Raw genomic sequence first — 22,626 nt, 5'->3', positions numbered from 1 at the left:
CAGCAAACAACTAAGTCTCACCATCAGCAGGCAGCCGCCGCTCCATCCGCACATAGTGCCAGAGGTGCAGCAGCAGCAGCTGAGGACTACGTCTGTGTCCCGAATGGATGGAAGCAAGCAAACATTCATTGATGAGCGCTGGTGAGGCTGCATTGATGGGCACTTCATTAAAAAGATGGGGTATACATGGGCAGGACAAAGGGGGTGGAGTTAGGGGTGGAGCCAGGGGGCGGCAAAATTAGCTTTTGCCTAGGGTGTCAAAAATCCTTGCACCAGTCCTGATTATTACCACTTTCATCAGGCAGGTGTACTGAAAGTACATACACGAACACACAAATACTGTATATATACACAGCGGGTAAAATAAGTATTTAACACGCCACCATTTTTCTAGGTAAATATATTTCTAAAGGTGCTATTGACATGAAATTTTCACCACATGTCGGTAACAACCCATGCAATCCATACATACAAAGAAACCAAAACAAAAGAATTTGGAAATGAAGTTACAGGTATGTGTAATAAAATGGAATGACACAGTAAAAAAGTATTGAACACATGAAGAAAGTGAGGTGCAAAAAGGCATGGAAAGCCAAGACACCTGCTGAAATCTATTAGTAATTAGAAAGCAATCCTGACCCTTGTTAGTGCAAATTAATATCAGCTGGTTCAGCCTCAACTGGTGGCCTATAAAATGGTATCTGATTACCAAGGTGTCACACAAGAAACATCTCATGATGGGTAAAAGCAAAGAGCTCTCTAAAGACCTTGGCAACCGTATTGTTGCAAAACATACTGATGGCATTGGTTACAGAAGGATTTCTAAACTTCTGAATGCTCCAGTGATCACTGTTGGTGCCATAATCCGGAAGAAGTGGAAAGAACATCATTTCTCCATAAACCGGCCACAATCAGGTACTTTATCGAAAAATTTCTGACAGAAGAGTGAAAAGAATTATCAGAAGAGTTGTCAAAGAGCCAAGGACCAGCTGTGAAGAGCTTCAGAAAGACCTGGAATTAGCAGGTACATTTGTTTCAAAGAAAACAAAAAGTAATGCACTCAACCACCATGGTATGTATGCATGCTCACGCATGTTGAAGCTTGTTTAAAGCTTTCTGCACAACATTTAGACAAGCCTGTGAAATACCAGGAGAGTATAGTCTGGTCAGGTGAGACCAAAATTGAACTCTTTGGATGCCATAATACACACCACGTTTGGACTTCAAATGGAACTGCAAAACACCATACCAACAATGAAGTTTGGAGGTGGGAACATCATGGTGTGGGGTTGTTCTTTATATGGTACTGGCAAACTTCATATCATTGAAGGAAGGATGAATGGAAAAATGTACCAAGACATTCTTGATAAAAATCTGCTGCCATCTACCAGGATAACTAAGATGAAACAAGGGTGGACATTTCAGCAATCCCATACACAAAGCCAAGGAAACTCTCAATTGGTTTCAAAGAAAGAAAATAAAGCTGCTAGAATGGCTCAGCCAATCACCTGACTTGAATCAAATAGAAAATCTATGGAGAGAACTAAAGATCAGAGTTCATAGAAGAGACCCACGGAACCTTCAATATTTGAAGACCGTGTGGAAGAATGGACCAAATGGACCAAAATGAAGCTGTCATTACGAACAAAGGATTTTGTACAAAGTATCATTCCATTTCATTACACAACTTAATTTTTGAACGTATTTGTTTTAGTTTCTTTGTATGTATGGATTACATGGGTTGTTACCCATATGTGATGAAAATTTCATGTCATCAGCACATTTAGAAATATATTTACCTGGAAAAATGGTGACGTGTTCAATACTTATTTTACCTGTGGTATATATATATATATATATATATATATATATATATATATATATATATATCTATCTATATCTATATATATATATATATATATATATATATACACACATTTTACAGTTAGTCATTAAATACCATAGTTTCAAGCTCAATACAGAATATTTTGACAAGCTATAGCAGTTTTTTTTTACCATAATCTAACTAACACTAGCTGTAACTAATAAGTATTACAAAAGAACTCACAAAACAAGAGACATTCCTTTTGACATGGTTGTTCAAAAAGAAGTGGCCTGGAATCTTAGGCACCTATACAGATGACCTGCAAGAGGAGTGGGCTGATTAACAATGATCTACTCCCAATAAGATAGGATAATTAAGCACACCACTGAGCATTAGTTGGCAGGAGGGCAACAAAGTGTGTCAATGGTTAGCACCTACTTGTGATTTTTAGGATAGAGCTAATTGCAAATGTGAAGAAAGTGTAAGCAGACACTTAAGTGTCACTAGCATGTAGCCAGCTGAAGAGTGCACAAGGTCACCAAAGGGCCACAATGGTCACTTAAGGGTGACATCCCACAGACCAAAGTCATGCCAACCTGGATAGACCATCATTTGGCAAGGACCTAAAATATGCTAATTTATTGGTGGCAATTCTCTTTTTAATGACCTAAAGACAAGCAGCCTACTTAAAATTCAAACTTCAAAGGAGATTAGGGAAAGAGGTTTGCAGGGCTTATTGGACAGCTTTGTTTAAAACATAAGCTCTAACTATATTTGTAAACCTCACAGAAGATGCCACTTTTGCTAATGGAAAATTTTATGTGAGATTCCATCTATTAGGACAAGGAAATCAGTAAAAGAGAAATGTATAGCCTGCTACTGCTGACCCTTTCTAAACGAATAGTTCAACAGGGCTGGAGAGACAACCAATAGCAGGTGATATGTGGTAGAGACTAACAAGACAAGAAGGAATATTTGTTGAGAGTATGAAATTGTGTTATGATGAGACATCCTAACTAGATGAATGGCCAGCTGACATTTTTGTCTGACTCCTCTGTATGAGAGTCCATAGATCAGCACTGTCTGACCTCTTATAATCTTGAGGTCTTAATATTTGGTAAGAATCCACAGTGTCTGTGGTGTTGGAAAGTGGTATCACTGAGTTTTTTTTTTATTTGATTGGATTTGGGAGTGGCCTGTTCTAGATGACAATTGCAATAATGAGTTTCTTTTGGCACATTTGGGTTGCACTATAAAAATCACTTATGGATTATATTTGTTCACACTTAATGTAGCATGTTATTGTGTGGTTGATTCACAAGCTGGCTACAATTTAAAAGGGTAGTGAAGCATATTTTGGAAGTTAAATAAGCCAAATTGTATCTGTAAACCCCACAATATAAAAACACATCATTACCCAGAAGTTTTTCTACTTTACAAGGGGGTTATCTATCAATATTTCTGTTGGTAGTAATTATGATGCCAATGCTGTGGTGCTTCACACAACATTTTACATACATATGCAAAAAATGTAGGATTACACGGGATATATGAGATAAATGAAGCGACTGCCACTCTATTAAAATTATATGGACTCCCCTAAATAAAATACAGTGACATCATCACAACTGATCCTTATCATTCAGCTTTTCAATCAACACAGGGTTAAACCACAGTAGAGACATATGCAGAAAGAAAAGAAAAGACCTTATACTGACCTTTCTGACAGCCCATGTCTTGAAATGCCGCCATGATGCTGCTTCCCAGCAAGTACTCAACAAATGTAAATATTCCTGCTACCCCCACTTTATGTAGTGGTAACTCCTACTGGTTCAAATAACACTACAGGATGTACAAGTATGCAGGAGGAACCACTGTGTGTGATGGGAGAAACGGGTATTCAACCTATCCAATTTAAAGTGAGGTCCTTCACGCTTAATGGTTAGGATAAGGGAACATGTTCAAAACATCGTTAAAGGCTTCCGAAACACAATGTATCAAGAAATTACACAATGACCCTAAACATCTACAATTTTGGGGCATAAAGAAATACAATAGACCGTGGGGGGGGGGGGGGGGGGGCACATAAAGTCAGGTCCATTAGTCAAAAAGAATCCAAATGGATACACACTTTACATACTCTTGTACCCGACGGTCTTAATGTGAATTCGAATTAAATTGTTTGTAATTTTTGACTTTTATCTTAGAATATTGCTATGCTCATTGTGTCATTTCCGGAATATAATTCTCTTTATTTTATGGATTCCTTAAAACAAATCTTCTCACTTAGGAGGTCACCCTGATTATTCAATATATTATTTTAATTAGCTTGATCAATTTTGGAATGTTATGTTAGTAAACATCTCAGGATTTCACCCATTATTAGAATATTGGGGTCTCTATAAATTTCTATTATAATTCTAATTTTAATTCCATTTTTACCTCCCTTTTTTATTGAGAATTTTTTATATATACCTAATGTTTTACACATAATTAAAGATTTTCATACTCAATTATAAATTCATTCATTCAAGTTACATTTTTTATTAATGCAATTTAGAATACAGCCATTAATATCGGGTGGCTGTCAGGTCACCTTGAGGCGAGGTGACAGGTGCACACCGTAGGGATGCGGAGTGCACCGCGAGGTTGTGGACCCTACGGCTGACTGCTGCAGACGGGGACAGATCCCACTGGGGATAGAGCGTGAGATTCCCTGGGGCGCGGAGTCTAAGAGCCAGCTGGTGTTCACCAGAGCTTCGAGTGGTGAAGATGGTCTTGGCTGCAACTGGCTCCAGGTCGCGACCCCCAGCTCACACCCACAGTAGGCAACAGGAGGATAGGGATGGTGAGGGACCAAGCCAAGGTCGGGGCCACAAGCAGAACAGAATAGTCGGGTACACGCCAATAGGTCAGGGTCACAGGCAAGCAGGGATGGTCAGAACACGCCAAGGTCGGTAACGGAAATCAGTAGCAGAGCACACGACAGGAAACAGGAAGCTAATACACAAAGGAATACACAATGGTTGATCAGCACTGAGCCCTGCAGTGCACAGGTTTATATAGGCTCCCTGATAGGGCCTGGGGTGGAGCCATGCTTAGAGGAGAGGTTATAAAAACCACCAGGTGGAAGTAGCTGGCTTCTTAGTCTGAAGACATGAGGGAAGGTAAGCAAACACAGGAAGATCACTGCATAACCATGACAGTACCCTCCCTCTTACGAGGCCTCCCCCTTCCCTGCCTGGGTCCAGGCTTAAAGGGAAACTCCAGATGGAACCTCCTTAACAGACAGGGAGCAAAGACCTCAGATGCAGTGATCCAAGACCTCTCCTCAGGACCCAACCCTTTCCAAAGTACGAGGTATTGAAGAATGCCTTTACGGAGCCGGGAATCCAAAACTTGACTAACCTTGTATTTTAGATTATCCTCAGAAACCAAAGCAGAGGTAGGGAGAGGACGAGAGGACTTGAGGACTAAAGGCTTTTTAGGAATGGGTAAGGGCATGAGAAGATCAGGAGTCTGAGCAGGGACCCCCTCACCCTTAAAGTTGAGTTGGGCATCCATCACAGGACCACCAAACTGGGCAGAGGTCAGTGGATCCCTGAGGTCAGGTTGGTTAGAGGGTGACATGTCGCAAGATTTAAGCTGGATAGCAGAAACACAAACAGAACCCTGAGAAAAAGATTGAAAACCCCTCTTGGCCGAATGAGGTATTCTATCCAAAGGATGGATTGAGCCTCTTAAATGGGTTTGAACGGACATAGTAGTAGTAGGGTGAGACTGGGTCACAGAAGGTCCTGAACAAGAAGCAGGAAGCTCATAGGGCATGGGCTGGACTGGCATAAGTGGTGTGGAGGCCGACTGATTAGTATTGTCAGATGTAGCGACCATCTCAATCGCATCACAAGGCATAGCGACTCTGGAACTTGCAGACAAGTTAGCCTGGCTGTGCGTCCAAGGGAGATTAGGGACAGGCAGAGGTAAATGGTTATGCGAACTGGAGCGAATGATCGACTCAGGTTCATAGGTGGGCTCCTCATCCAGAGTATCACATGACCCAGAGAGTGCACCAGTCCGACTATTGCAGTACGCGTCCCAGAGATCGCCATATACAGCAGGAAAAGCAGAAGATACTGGGGTGGTGGTAACGGGAAGTCTCTCCTTTGGGGTACCCTTGAGTAGACAGGAAGAGGAACAGGAGGAACCCCAAGCCAGGATCCGTCCAGCAGACCAGTCAACGTGTGGAGAATGGAGCCGAAACCAAGGAAGACCTAATATGATAGGAGATGAAGCCTTAGGTAAGACAAGGAAGGATATCCACTCCTGGTGGAGTGTCCCTACTGACATCTTAACAGGAATAGTCTGGAAGCGGATAGGACCCCCTGGGAGAACCGTGCCATCAATCGCCAAGACCACCAATGGTGTTGTAAGGGGCAAAAGGGTAAGTCTCATGGAGGATGCAGTTTCCCAATCCATGAAATTGGCAGCGGCTCCGGAATCAAGATGTGCTGAGACCGAACGAGAGGAAGCACCGACATGAAGCAACACAGAAAGGAGAAGACGAGACGGTGAAGGTGATATTTCAGGGTCTAATACTCCACCTTCCAGATGTATTAGCCCTGAGCGTTTTTCCGGACGAAGAGAACAAGTGTCACGGAAATGACCTTTAGCCCCACAATAGAGGCATAGGCCCAGAGTTCTGCGCCTAGCGCGTTCTTCGGGAGATAACTTAGTCCAGCCCAACTGCATAGGTTCCTCGGTAGGCAGGGGGTGCTCCTCGAATCGAGGAGAAGGGACTGGGGGCTCAGGATGCCTAAAGAACGGGGAGTGCTGGCGTCTTTTTTCCAGGGCCCTCTCCTGAAAGCGAATATCGATCTGGTTACACAAGGTGATGACACTGTCCAGATCAGCAGGAAGGGATCTTCCTGCTAATTCATCCTTCACTCTATCAGAGAGGCCATGTAAAAAGGTTGCAACTAGGGCCTCATTATTCCAGCTCAATTCAGCTGAGAGGATACGGAACTGAAGAGCATACTGTCCCACAGAAGCGGCCTCTTGACGGAGACTTAAAAGAGCGCTAGCCGCTGAGGAGACACGACCTGGTTCCTCGAAGATATTCCGAAAAAGTTTCAAGAAATCAGACAGGCTAGAAACCACTGGATCATTCAGTTCCCACAGAGGGGCGGCCCAAGCCAACGCCTCGCCGGACAGGAGGGATATGATATATGCGACTTTTGCCTGATCGGACAGGAAGTTTTGGGGCTGAAGTTCAAAATGAATTGTGCATTGGCGGAGGAAGCCCCCCTGCAGGCCTTGGAGTCCCCAGAGAAACGGGACGGAGCTGGCAGTACTAATGAATGCGTGGATGCGACTGGTGCGATAGGTGCAGTCGCAGATAGTGGTTGAGGTTGTTGAACTGGGGGTCCTAATGAGGCCTGAACCTGTTCAAAACGGGATGCCAAATCCTGAAGGAATTGCATCACCTGCGTCTGATGCGATTCTTGGGTCTCAAGTCGCCGAACTAAGCTCTGCAATGGATCATCTGCAGGAAGCGGCACGTCAGCTGGGTCCATGGCTGATCAAACTGTCAGGTCACCTTGAGGCGAGGTGACAGGTGCACACCGTAGGGATGCGGAGTGCACCGCGAGGTTGTGGACCCTACGGCTGACTGCTGCAGACGGGGACAGATCCCACTGGGGATAGAGCGTGAGATTCCCTGGGGCGCGGAGTCTAAGAGCCAGCTGGTGTTCACCAGAGCTTCGAGTGGTGAAGATGGTCTTGGCTGCAACTGGCTCCAGGTCGCGACCCCCAGGGTCCCCCAGCTCACACCCACAGTAGGCAACAGGAGGATAGGGATGGTGAGGGACCAAGCCAAGGTCGGGGCCACAAGCAGAACAGAATAGTCGGGTACACGCCAATAGGTCAGGGTCACAGGCAAGCAGGGATGGTCAGAACACGCCAAGGTCGGTAACGGAAATCAGTAGCAGAGCACACGACAGGAAACAGGAAGCTAATACACAAAGGAATACACAATGGTTGATCAGCACTGAGCCCTGCAGTGCACAGGTTTATATAGGCTCCCTGATAGGGCCTGGGGTGGAGCCATGCTTAGAGGAGAGGTTATAAAAACCGCCAGGTGGAAGTAGCTGGCTTCTTAGTCTGAAGACATGAGGGAAGGTAAGCAAACACAGGAAGATCACTGCATAACCATGACAGTGGCACAGTGGTGTAGTTGGGGTGGCACAGTGGTAAGCACTCTCACCTAGCAGTAAGAAGGGTCGCTGGTTTGAATCCCAACCACGACACTACCTGCCTGGAGTTTGCATGTTCTCCTTGTGCCTGCGTGGGTTTCTTCTGGGTACTCCGGTTTCCTCCCACAATCCAAAGACATGCAGGTAGGTTAATTGGCTTCTGTCCAAAATTGGCCCTAGTATATGAATGGGGACCTTGGATTGTGGGCTCCTTGAGGGTAGAGACCGATGTGAGTGTGCAATGTACAGGGATAGGGACAATTGTAGACACTCACTCAGGTTGAAATGGATGGACTGTTGTCTTTATTCAACCTTACTATAGAATCCTACATGCAAAATGGCCGCCACCATTAGGACGATGATTCTCATGATAAAAGTTCACCCAACTTTATTTTAAGATGTTCCCGACTTTATTTATCTTCACCTTCCAAAAAAATTACCGCCGCCATGGTGAGGACACTTTTCAACAAAATGGCAGTTAATTCACTTCCTGTTCCTATACATAAATAGAATGGCTCAACAACCAAACCGGTCAACCTGATGAAGTCACATGTTGTGACGTAACGTGCGTAGGGATTGGCCAGAAGTTTGAGAGCCCGTGTGTCTGACACACGGCTACATACAGATAAGCTTGTTTTTAACTTGATGTAAGAGGCAACTGGGCATTTTCAATAAATTGTATTATCTTTACATATTACACTATGGTAGACCTGTTTTATTTATTTACTTTAATCGCAAACACTGAATATCCATAATGGAACCATGAGATTTTGAGGCCATTCAAGCTGTCAGCAGAGAGGGGGCTTGCTCTGCGGATCGTGAACCACGCCCATAACCACCTACACAGACATTGATTGCGAGTACGGACGATCCCATCCCAGGATATCGATCCAAGGCGTATTTTTCTCCATTTGGAGGTAAGGGCTCTGGGAGCTTTACGTAATTCCTTAGTCACAAAGATTAACATCAATTTCACAACACAACTGTTTATTTAGAAGATTTATCAGGATTTTGGACACTCATGATTATTGTCACTAATCTATCACTTTGATGGACTTTTTTATGTATACACATTTTATTTTGGATTTCAGCTATTGTGTTTACTTTTTCACACTATTTGGGATTATTTTTGTATAATATTAATGTGTTAGAAGTCTGCGCGGATCACTTTCATCATTATTCATCCTATCCAGCCAGTCAAATACGTGTTGCAGCTGGGGAGAAGAATTACAGCAGTGTTTCAAAACATGGGTCACCAGAAAAGTATGATTAGAGCCTCTTCTTTCTGCAGGTATTGCTATTTGCTGTTCTGACCCTGAAGTGATAAGGCCTCTTTAATCTCTTGCCCCAAATGTAACACATATGTGCGATGGCAAGGACGATTGACTTGAAAGCCCACACATCGCACATTTGCGTCCATGGGCAACAGAGGTTTCTTCTGTGCTGAGAGGGTGCTCACTGCGTGCTCCCAGCATAATCTGTCTCCCCTCCCCTGAGAGAACCGGGATTTGTGTGTTTACACACACACAGATCCTGGTTCTTGCTCTGTCACAAGCGATTGCTGGTGCCCGACTGTCATCACGCACCTGCTATGACGTCTTCAAGGAGCAATGTACAGCTACGGCGATTTGCGCAGCCATGCCAACTTGCTGCAGTATAACTGTGGTGGCTAGTCAGCTAGTAGTTAAACAGCTAGTAGTTAAATCATACTATTGCTTTATCTTGTGACATGCTCATACTTTATTCATGTAGACAGGTTTTAGAAGGTACACCTTAACCACATGGTATTCAGCTATTGTACATAAATGGCTGGATAGCTGTTTTCTCTTAGTAAATACGTTGGAGGATGTACTTTCAAAATGTGGTCATTTTGTGGGTGTTTCTTCTGTTCCTGCACACCAGAGCCTCAACATGTGTGTTAGGTAGTCAGGAAATCAGATGTGAAATTTATGCACCTTGAAAGTCCAAAGGTGTTCCCTAGATTTTGGGCCATTCTAAGTATCTAGGCAGTGAAAAAGTCTCACACATGTGGTAGCTACCTATTTAGGAGGAGTAAAAGTGTTTTGGAGTGTAATTGTATGTATTCTTTGCTATGTGAAACAATTTGTCAAAATTACAACTTCGTCCTTTTTTTCTTTTATACGATAAAAATAGTGATGATTAAATACCATCAAAAAAATCTCTGCTTCAAAAGAAGATATAAAATTTGTTTGGGTACAGTGTTGCATGACCGAGTAATTGTCAAAGTATCACGGTGCTGAAAACTGAAAAATGGCCCAGACAATGGTTAAGTTAAAAAAAAAAAAATGGTATTACTTTATCAAAATATATGAAAATTAGCTTGTTGGGTGACAGCCAATCAAATTATTGCATTTATTGCTGCAGTGTGGGTAAGAACATAAATGATTGGCCATTGTGTTTCCTGGTTCCAGGACTGCCACTATAACCCAAACACAGCAGCAGGGGAGGTTCCATAGAGGCAAAGAATCATGTCAGCAGAGACTGCAGTCTTGCCTGATAACTACTTTACAGCAAAGGATTATACAGCACGGTTGGAAGGAGTTACAATGGGGGATATTTACTAAAATTGGTGCATACAGAATCTTGAGCAGTTGTGCAAAGCAACCGATCTGCTACAAGCTTTTATTGTCAAAGTTTAATTCAACAAGCTTATGTTAGAAGTGTATTAATTACTATACACAGCTGCACCAGATTCTGTGTGCTTCAGTTTTAGTAAAACTCTCCTTATGTTTCCTGGATCATATTAGAAGCTCATTGCTTAATATAGCCTTTCAGGAGTCACCCAAAAGTTTTTGATGTTATAATGGAAGCACCATATTAATTTGTAGTAATTAAACATGTTTACCTACGTATCTCCATGTTATTCCAATGTTTTTTCTCTTTTGTATTCATTAAAAGATAATTGCCAGTAACAAATATATATAAGGCATTCGTTTAGTTAATGCAGGAGGGTTTCCATCTTGCAAAGCACAGCAAGTAATTAATCATTAGACATAGACTGTTATTGAATTAAGTCTGTGGCCTAGTTTCAACGCATCTTTTAAGACGTTATTGTGTTTTCTCTAATTTGAGGTATCAAATGCCATTACGTTTGCTGAAACTGGATATGATAAACAGTGAAGACATTGCGCATAATTAAAAGTATGTGCACTCGTGCAGAAGAACCTGTTAGTGTTTTGTAAAGCTTTGTGTTTTTACATTTACACATATGGACTATTTATTCAATTTACAACAAAAAGGAATAGAAACATCTGGGTGTCTACACCATATATTATAATAACCAAAGTATGTACGCAAAATTTTAGTACTGTTTGCCTGTAAAATAAAAAAATAAAAATAAGAACTGTTGCGCACTCCTGATGGTAGGTCAAAAATACTGTAGAAATGCAGGGCATGTAATTGTAATCTCTAAAGATCATCATAACAGAACACTTATGGGAAGATTTACTAAAACTAGAGAGTAAACAAACTGGTGCAGCTCTGCATGGTAGCCAATCTGCGTGTAACTTCAGCTTGTTCAATTAAAGTGGATGTAAACCCCCAAAAGATGTTTTTTAATGAAGACTTCTACCTGGTACAGTAGATGTCGAGTTATCTGTGCCCAGTCTTGCCACGAAGAGTTAATCCAGCTCTGGGCAATCCTCTTGTCTTTTTTTTCTGATATGAAAAAATCATACATAGAGAAATCTGTGCCGCCACTTCCCCCCACTGCTGTGACTGACATCTGCTTTCCTTATCTCATGCACTAGCATGAGGGCAGAGTGTGTCTATGGCATCGATTGTATGACATGAGCAGGAAGGAGTGTATATGACAGGAGTCCGTGAGCGTGCGCTCCTTCTGTTGTGCGCACTCTCTCTTTCACTCTACAGGCACGAGGTTCATCCTCACGATGCTGCCTGGCCAAGGGGAGTGTAGAGGTGTGCGGGGAGTCTGGTGATGTCATGACTCCGCTCACCGAGCGCCAGAAAATAGACCCGCCCACCAATTTCGGAGTTTTGCCAGGCATAAGGGGGTGACAATTCAATGGTAGGGATACATACAGGAGGCATGTATATACATATAGATCACTAGTATGCCACTACTTTGTAAATAATGAGCGTGGGTTTATATCCACTTTAAGCTTTGATGAAAAAATAACTGGAGGTTGACTGGTTTCCATGCAGAGCCGCAGCAGATTTTGTTCTCTTCAGATTTAGTAAATCAATTCAAGGTCATAAAATAATGGTGACCTGTCCCTTCTCAGACCCTCTCTGCTTACTTTATTTGTGCTGAAGACCATAGTGGACTGACTGGATCAGTCACTGGTCGTGGGGGGGGGGGGAGAATGTGTGGAGATAAGAGATGTCTCTCAGGTAGGTCATTGCCCAATGGTGGAAACTGGCAGTGCACCCTCTTAGGGCTTGGGCTGCTGCCTTTCTGCTATGGCCTTAAGGTTGTTTCAACATATAGCCTTGGAATAGGAAAGGTCCTGCACCCGATGTCCAAAAGAATGCAAGTTTTATGGTCAATTAAGAGGCTGCCCCTGGAACCTCAGCTGTCACGTTGTCAGTTTTACCTCTAAAACTTAGCAAATATTGTATACAATTGGCGTGGAAATCAAACCAATTTAATAGCATGCAGCAACAGCCCTCAAGAAGGAAAAGCCCTTTTCTCCTGAAACACGTTGGTTTGATATGTCGCTATTCTCCTCCTAATTTACCATCAAACTTGCCTTCTTTTGGACATCAGGCGCACCTTCTTTCTTATTATTCAAATTCCCTCTCTGCTTACTGGCAAAGCAGAAGGCTGACCCACTGTCAATCCAAAAAAATCCCTGAAAATAAACTGAAAAAACAAAAACAAAAAACAACTGTCTGTTAACCAAACTCATGGTAATATTGGCTCTACAGCATGTAGATGTAATGCCTAGGCCAAGATTTCCATTGCTTCTCCAGGCCTTCCACAAGTAGAGCATCATGTACACACACCATCGAGCTCCTGTGAGAACACACCATATTTATCAAGCTTGTTCCTACGTAGGACATTTTTTATTTGTAAGATAAAGTACTCATGGACATTCAAGCCAGGGGTTTAGGGTAAGCTTCAACAGCCTATTATGCACAAGTAACACACGTTTTTAATGTAAATGAATAATGCAATACTTACATCTACTGGAAGCATTTTGAGTGTCTCTCTGAAAATGTTAATACCTAACGCCAGTTTATAATATCATATATCATAATAACAGTTAAAAAAATCAATTTCTTATGACTATTAAAACTAAAAATGTAGCTGTGGCTGAAAGACTCACTCTACCTCTAGCACTGTCCTTCAACTACTCACCATTCTGCGATCCAACACCAGTCCTCTTCCAGGAAGAACAACACCCATTATCATTCAAACCAGTTCATTGTGAGCGCAGGATATCAAGGACCCTCCCCCAAGGGGTATGCCTTCAGGCAGCACTGGGCACACAGGAGAATGCTGCAGAGAATGGGGTTACCTCATTATGTTGTACTGTCCTTAGTAGTATTCAAGACCCGCCCACCACTGAAGGCAGAGGACCTGTGACCGGACTTCAGACCCCAGGACTCCAGGCATGTATAGGAGGTAAGGGCTGCGCTATTATTCAAAGCTTGCAGCATTCTGTGTTGAAAACCATTACTAAACACTTATAAGTGCCAACAAATGCCCTCACTTTTAACCATTTTAGGTTCATGCTTCTGTCAAAGGTTTTAACATGTAGTAAGCTACTGTATATTTCAGTGGAAGTATAAAAAGTTGGTAATGTTATCACGAAAGAGATACAACACACCATCACAGGAACCCAAGATAGATGACCTGTAAACACTCTCCAAAAATATCAAGACAAGAGCAATGAGGCTGGGGAAAAGGTGGGAGAAAGAAAGGGGGGGGGGGGACTGTGATAACATTGTCAAGCATTTAAACTGGTTGTTATGCCACTATGATAAAAACATCCCATCCACCATGTAACATAATTTTATGTGCCCCAGCATCTGTTATATAAAAAAGCTGCAGATTTGTACCTATATCAGAGCGTTTTCCGGTGCTCACATGATTCCTCGGCTCTCTCCCCTGCTCGGCTGACCACTATAGTGGGAGGGGCCGAGCACTCCTGCTGACGCCAGCCAGAGAGGAGAGAGCCAAGAAGCCAGATGAGCATGGGAGATGCTCTGATATAGGTAAAATTGGCAGCTTTTATATAACTCAGAGCACATAGTGTTATGTTACAGAGGGGATGAGATGTTTTTATTGTAGTTATGATAGCAGTAGGCACGGACACAGAGCAGACAGGCAGGGAGGGGGGAGAGGAGGACAGAGCAGGGCTGCGGATGACGGATTCATGTAAACTGACCATGGTGTCGGGGCTCAGGAGCCACTTCTGTCTACAAATCTTCACTACTAGCCTCACTGGACTCACTCTCCCCCCCTCACTACACACAGAATATGCCCCCTGTGGCGTAAGACTAAGACCCCCATACACACTATTAGATTTTCTGCAGATTTTTGACTTCAGATTTACCAAAACCATGTAGTGCAAGGACCTGCCTGACTGCATACAAATTGAAACTCGTAAGGTTTTACCTCATATTATATGGATTTGGTAACAATCTGCAAAAAATCTAATAGTGTGTATGGGGCCTTATGCAGCATGCACACGATCAGAATTCTCATCGGAAAAAGCTCTGATGGTTTTCCCATCGAAATTCCGCTCAAACTGTCTTGCCTACACACGGTCACACCAAATTCCGACCGCCAAGAATGCAGTGACGTACAACGCGTACGACGGGACTAGAAAAAGGAAGTTCAATACCTAGTAGCCAGTAGCTTCCATCTCGTAGTTAAATCTGAGCATGCGTGAGTTTTTGCGCGTCGGAATTGCATACACATGATCGGAATTTCCGATAGAAAGTTTTTCCATCGGAAAAAATGAGAACATGGTCTCCAATTTTTGCTGGCGTGAATTCAGCCAGCTAAATTCCGATGGAGCCTACACACGGTCGCATTTTACGATGAAAAGCTCTCATCGGTCTTTTGCTGGCCGAAATTCCGATCGTGTGTAGGTGGCATTAGTCTCAGAAAGACTTCAACCAATAAAAATCTGCCCTCCAAAAATACAATTACAGCCTCTTCACTGCCAAGCAGACCTATTTTATCACTCTCATTAACAACTTACTTGTCAGAGAACTCACATAGATAACACCCGTCTCCGTGCAGTGGCTAATTCCTGTTCCGCTAACGCCAATTCGCAAGCACGGTGTCCCAGACAGAGACAAGCGAGACACAGAGTGAGCATGCGCACTGGCGCATCCATACGAGTGTGCAGTTAGTGCACACACGCACCCACTAATCCCGGCGCACAGCGCCCTATATAAACAGAGACTCTGTCTGATGCCAGTGCTGGATCTTCTTCAACTTGTCCATGTGTTCCTGATTGCTGTTCTTACCTGCTGACCTTGTTCCTGAAAACCAGGCTTCCTTGACTTCTCTCTTGGATCACCCCCGCCCGTTTAGCTGCCTCTGCTCGCGATACAGATCATTGCTTGGATTTACAACTGCGGCTCCTCTTCCTGATTGTGTACCTCGCTGCCAGCCCATTGCAAACCTCTGCCTGTCCCTGACTACGACACTGCCTCCTGATTGTGTACCTCGCTGCCAGTCAGTTGCCAACCTTTGCCTGTTCCTGACACTGCAATTGATCCTGAGTCTGTACTTACCAGCCTGGCTCCCGCTGAACAAACCTGGTGACCAGTTTCCATGCCTTCTTCAGAGAGATTCCTGTATCTCCAAGCTTCAGCCTTCTGCCTGCAGGCACTTGCACCCTTTCATTGCCCTAGCACTCCCTGTCCCCACTACCAGGGGTGTTCGGACCGAAACCATGCAAGAGGCCACCATCAGCATTTCGTGCTCTGCTGTAAGGTACGTGACGTTATCATCCCGTCCCAGTCAACTCTTCGCTATCTTAAACTCTCTACTTCGTCCCCCACTAACTCACTCACTGCCCAGGAGATCGTCAATCACTTCAAACAGAAGATTGATACAATTCATGAGGAGAGCTCTACTGTTCAGAGGCCCTCCAGGCTCTACACCTCATGCCCACAGGTACAATCATTACTTCCCTCTTTCAACCCCACCACTATAGATGAGGTTGCTAAACTACTTGCTAACATCCATCTTACCACCTGCCCCCCTCTGGATTCTGGTCCCTCCCAAATGCTATGTTCACCCTCTGGCACTATTCTACACTCTCTAACCCACATCTTCAATCTCTCCCTCTCTTCTGGCATCTTCCTCAACTCCCTAAAGCACTTGTCATCCCCATACTTAACCCTTTCATGACTAAGCCTATTTTTGGAATTTGGTGTTTACAAGTTAAAATCCATATTTTTTGCTAGAAAATTACTTGGAACCCCCAAACATTATATATATTTTTTTAGCAGAGGCTCTAGAGAATAAAACGGCGATTGTTGCAATATTTTATGTCACACGGTATTTGCGCAGTGGTGTTTTAAACGCAACTTTTTGGGAAAAGGGACACTTTCATGAATAAAAAAAAAAAAAAACAGTAAAATTAGCCCAATTTTTTTGCGTAATGTGAAAGATAATGTTACGCCGAGTAAATAGATACCAAACATGTCACACTTTATAATTGCGCGCACTTGTAGATTGACGACAAAGTACGTTACCTAAAAATCTCAATAGGCGACGCTTTAAATTTTTTTTACGGTTACCAGGTTAGCGTTACAGAGGAGGTCTACTGCTAGAATTATTGCTCTCGCTCTGACGATCGCGGCGATACCTCACATGTGTGATTTGAACACCGTTTACATACGCGGGCGCGACTTCCGTATGCGTTTTCTTTGCTTCGCGAGCTCGCGGGGACGGCGGGCGCTTTGAAAAAATTTTTTTTCTTTTTTTATTTATTTTAAAATGACTAAATTGTTTAAAAAAAATAAAAAATAAAAATTTGATCACTTTTATTGCTGTCACAAGGAATGTAAACATCCCTTGTGACAGTAATAGGTGGTGACAGGTACTCTTTATGGAGGGATCGGGGGTCTAAAAGACCCCCCACCCCTCCTTTACACTTCAGTGTATTCAGATCGCCGAAAACGGCGATTCTGAATACCGGATATTTTTTTAAAACCGGCGCCATTGGCAGCCGAGTAAACGGAAAGTGACGTCATGACGTCGCTTCCGTGTTTACGATGAGGAGACTGGAACGAAGCTGATTACGGCTTCGTTCCAGTTCCTCCCCAGCAGCCAGAGCCGACAGATCGCTAATCGGTGCTCCCGATCGAGCGGGAGCACCGGTAACAGCGGCGAGAGGCGGCGGGAGGGGGGGACGTCCCCTCCCGCTCCTCCGGCATAACAGCCGAGCGGCTTTTAGCCGCATCGGTTGTTATGGCTGGAAAGCCAATCGCCCGCTGTAAAAAACGGTACCGGGATGATGCCTGCGGGTGCGGGCATCATCCCGGTATACCCCCCGGAAGCCGAGTACGCAGATCTGCGTACGCTCGGCGGGAAGGGGTTAAAAGGCCCTCACTAGATTCATCCATTCTTAACAACCTATGTCCCATCTACTTGCTCTCCTTTTTATCCAAACTCCTTGAACGTCTGGTCTACCTTGCTGAAAATAGCCTTCTTGATCCCCTTCAGTCTGGATTTTATCCCCAACACTCCACAGAAACTGCTCTCCTAATTCTAACAAACGATCTACTAATGGTCACAACCGATGACCATCCAATTCTCAAAAAAAAACAAAAAAAAAAACTCCATGCCTTTGGTCTCCGTGACTGTACTCTTTGCTGGTTCTCCTCCTACTTATCCAACCCCAACTTTAGCGTTATTTACAAATCTACTTCCTCCTCTCCTCTTCCTTTCTCTTTTGCCCCCCCCTCCCCCCCCCCAAGGTTCTGTTCTTGGACATCTCCTATTTTCAATCTACACCTCCTCCCTGGGTCAGCTGATGGCTTCCAATACCACCTGTACGCTGACGATAACCAAATCTATTTCTCTACCTCTCACGTCACTCTCTCCGTCTCCTCACAAATCACTAATTTACTAACAGCTATATCAGTCTGGATGTCACACCACTTCCTCAAACTCAATCTATCTAAAACCAAACTTATAATTTTTCCTCCCCCATGTGACCCTTCCTCTTCACTCTCTGTCAAAATTGATGGTACAATTATAAACCTATCCCCGCTTGCCAAGGTCCTAAGTGTAGTCCTGGACTCTGAACTCTCCTTTAAGCCCCACGTCCAATCACTGTCCAAATCTTGTCGCTTCAACATCCACAACATCTCCAAAATACACCATCTCCAAAATACACCACTTTCTGGCCAATGACACAACAAAGCTCTTAATTCACTCCCTGGTCATCTCTCGCCTCGAATCATCTCTTGCATCTCTTTATCTCCCTTCTCATTGGCTTACCTAGACATAGTCTATCCCCCCCCCTTTCAAGCCATCATGAATGCTGCTGTCAGACTCATTCACCTTACCAATCGCTCTGTGTCCGCTACCCCTCTCTACCAAACCCTCCACTGGTTTCCGCGCCCAACAAATGAAATTCAAAATACTAACAACTTCTTACAAAGCCATCCACAACTTAGCCCCCAGCTATATCACTAGCCTAGTCTCAAAATACCAACCTATTCGTTCCTCTCAAGACCTCCTGCTCTTTTGCTCCCTCGTCAACTCTTCCCATGCTCCCCTCCAGGAATTCTCCAGAGCCTCTCCAATCCTATGGAACGCCTTACCTCAATCTGTCCGATTATCTCCTACTCCAATAGCTTTTTAACAGGATTTTTTTTTTTTTTTTTAGGGTAACAAACACTTTAAATTTTCCTTTTTCCACAGCATTTCCCAAAAGTCATAACATATAAAGCATATGATATGCCTAAAATCCACAAAAATTCTCTCTCAAAAGGAGAGGCAAGGTAGGCGTTTATCTAAATATTCTTACAAAGCATGTATGAAAACTTTGGAAACACTGTAGAATCCATGCAAAATACTAGAGATTTGCCATGGTTCAATAAAATTTCAATGTTCATGAAAACCGCCCCCACTAAATGAAGATCCCTGACATTCATTTTCAAAAAAGGTCATCATATGCTGCCCAATACATTTGCATTGCTGTTATAAATGTTACCCATTCACATAGCATTTTGAGCTATTGTCCATATTTTGGGCCAATTCCCACCAAAATCAGCTTAAAACCTTACCTCAATAGAGAAAAGCTTTCTCTTTAACTTAAAAGCCAGGTCTTTGGTGTCTGTTTCATCACAAATCAAACTATTAAGTCGAGGAATCTTGTGGACATACAGCAAACCTGCAGGGGAATAGAAAAGAAGATTGGGGGGGGGGACAAAAAAAAAAAAAAAGGAGAAACAACATTAGAAAAAAAAATCTGTCTTGGAGATGAATAAATTAAAGACTTAAAAGGCAGTTCGTATATTTGAACACATTCACTCTCTTTTATCTATTTAGACTCGAGCTTGCTTGTGCGACCACTCAAGCAAGCTGGGTGATTATGCTCAAGTAATGAAGCAGAATAAGATAGAGCAGTCCTAGTGCACGGAAAGCTAATTGCACTTTGGTACAGATGTAAAGAGGGATCTTAATACTTGTCAAAGCCACGGCAGATTTGTGTGCGATTTTCTTGTATTTACAGTAAGCAAATCCTGCTATCGCCTTGCAAGCTGCCTACGGCTCTCTTGGACTGAGCTTTATTTTATTAGCTGCACCAATAAGCAGCCAACACAACGCGATTTATGGGTTACTGATAGCCAGTGCAATTCTAATGAAGGATATTTAATTTTACACCTTGTTGCTAAGCTTGTTTCTGGTGTGAGAAATTGATATTTTTAGAAACTTAAACGGTTGGAAGGACAGGGGACCAAAATCCCCTTTCCTTCTCTAAATTTTTTTTTTCAACAGGAAAGAAGTGTGTGTCAGGGTTCTGTTCTTGTATACAGGGTTTCAAATGCCATAGGTAGACTGCCAGCCTGGCATTCTGTCAGCGGAAATTTATGCTGATCCTTTCTGACAAGGACGCTGGATGGCTTTTTGTGCTGCCGAAAATAATTTCTTAAACAACCCAGGGGTAATTTTCCACGGCTGATAACTGCGAAACGGCTGCAGCCATCCTGTTTTGAGGAAGAAACAACTTCTATACAACGTATATTGGGCATTTAATTATACTAGTGTGGAGATTTGAAAAAAAAAACAACAATAAAGGACTTAGATTTCAAATTTATATATTGAGATCAAATTATGACCATATATATTTTAAAGTGTTTTAGTTTAAAAAAATATTATCGTTATTTTTTTTTATTTAAAAAATATTATTTGCTTTCATTGTTGTTTTTATGTGTTTAAACATTAAAATTATTAATATTATGGCTTGATGGTTAAACCTAAGATTCAAACTCATGACAAGTAAAATTTCTAACTTATGGAAATGATACCTAAATTATACTAGCAGTGGCGGCAAGAGTTTTAATTTAACAAAAGAAAATACTGGCATGAATTTTAAAGCTGTTAATAAACGTGGGTCATTTTAAACAAACTACAACTGTTTCAAATTTTAATATTCATGTAATACATGAACCGGAAAGTGAAAATGTGACCAAGAAAACAAAAACTAATAATACAAAACACAAAACATAAGGAATTTTATAAAAGCAATAAAAAAAGAAAAAAAAGAAAATAATGAAGGAACAGGGTTGCAGGAATAAAATAGGGGCAGTTGTACATTTAAGAAACATGAGCTCGACAAGTATCAGTTTAGAAAGCAATATATAGCACACTTGTAGATGTAACTGAACTAACTGTGGTTTTAGTAAAGTTAAATGCAATATGAACTAAAATAAAAAATATATATTTTATTAAAATTCAACCGGTTGCCTAAGTCTGAAAAAATGACCCATTTCTGTGGCTGCAGCCAGAGTATAGAGGAGAATTTGTGCCTCACCAAGGTTACCATGGGACTACAGTATTTGTAACCATAATAAAAGCAGTAATTTATGCAAACTGCGAGCGCCGCCCTGAATTGGAACCGTTTGCCATTCATGCCTTTCAGCATTCACGGTGGACACAAGTTAACCCTCAAGTTATTCTCTCATCTGACAATTTAACTATCAAGCAGGCACAAGTACTATTAAAATGTAAATTTTTAGATATTTAGCAGATTAAAACACACTTGCCAAATATTTACTAGGTAATATAAAAATACTAAATGGGTATTCCAGGTTTGATTCTAAAATAACCCCTTTAGCTGAGACATCACCCCCATACACCAACACAGCGAGGTCCATTCTTCCTGTGCTAAATTGATATTTCCTACAGCGCAGCTTCAGGACAGAAAAGGTACTACAATCTGCCCATATAGAAAAGACACTTCATGAACGCAATGGTGAGATGTACAGCTGAAGAATATAAGGCAAAATTGTTGCATATATTTATAACACAGTACATCATGTAAGGAACCAAGCATGGTCCAAATTACAGGAGAAATATGGCATTAAAAAAACAAAAAACAAAAAAAAACATACTCCCCTCCATGCTGCAGCATCGGTGTGCTGCTGCAGCTGTCCCACATTGGATCTGAGACCGCAGAATACTCAGCTTTTGGCCTTCTCTTCCAGCACTTACTGGAGCATCAGGCAGAGGAATTGCGGGCACAGCTAGCACAAGCTCTCAGCCACTTTGGAGACAGCTGCCAATCTGGGAGTCTGGAGGATCCTGACAATATTGTCGGAATCCTTGTGGAGCCTGGAGTGGCTCAACTGATAGTGAGAAATAGCCTATTATTAGCTTACTCTGGGTCACAGGAGGACAAAATTAAGTGCACTCCTGTGCTGTGAAGCTGAATACTTAAAAAAAACAATTCCATGCATCAATTAAAATAAATGAGCTAATTGCTGACTTGCCAGCAAAAAATGCAGCGGTCAAGTTAGAATGTCTGTTTAATATACATTACAGCTGAAGTTTAGGTATAGATTTTGCATAGTTACATTGGTCAAGCTAGGACTGATATAAGTGTGTATGTGCTGTACCTGTGGGATCCCTGTGGAAGCTGGAAATCACTGTAGCATGTACTGCTACTACAGTGATTGCCACTAGCCTCCATGGCCCACTGTTGCCTGCGAATACAGAGGGTCACCTGCTCATCACGGTGCCATTCAGAACACTTTGAATTTTCTCAATGAATGCAAAGTATTCTCTAATTAAACAAGGTGCAGAGATGAGACATTGTTGAACAATTTCTTACCTAAACCACTGCTTCACAGTTAGCAGCAGTATTGTCAGTTGTCAAGTGTACTCTTTTAGCTGGCCATTGAGTTGCCTATCAGGTCAATCAGATAAGCAGCACAGCCAACGTATGAACTGATCAATAGCCTCGTCCAGCAGTTTGCAAAAAAATTCCTGTAGAAATGCAATTTTTTTAAACAAATGTTTGATAGAGATGCTTATTATCAGCACTGAAGTGTTATTTTTGTCACGATTACCTTCTTATA

General features: G+C 42.5%; 1 protein-coding gene across 2 annotated transcripts in view; it reads right to left on the bottom strand.

Annotated features, from left to right (window-relative positions):
• The window catches only part of ELP4 (elongator acetyltransferase complex subunit 4), a 522,158-nt gene that overhangs the window by 173,746 nt on the left and 325,786 nt on the right, over positions 1 to 22,626 (bottom strand). For both annotated transcript variants that reach the window (XM_077460872.1, XM_077460873.1), the window contains exon 9: positions 19,330 to 19,436. In XM_077460872.1, coding sequence (XP_077316998.1) covers positions 19,330 to 19,436 — 107 coding nt within the window. The remainder of the gene's footprint in view (positions 1 to 19,329; positions 19,437 to 22,626) is intronic.

The sequence above is a fragment of the Lithobates pipiens genome, unplaced genomic scaffold (genome assembly GCF_037356315.1).
Source record: "Lithobates pipiens isolate NorthernLeopardFrog02 unplaced genomic scaffold, aLitPip1_a1.2 Scaffold_10, whole genome shotgun sequence".
NCBI classification, from domain to species: domain Eukaryota; kingdom Metazoa; phylum Chordata; class Amphibia; order Anura; family Ranidae; genus Lithobates; species Lithobates pipiens.
This window is presented reverse-complemented; position numbering and strand designations above follow the sequence as displayed.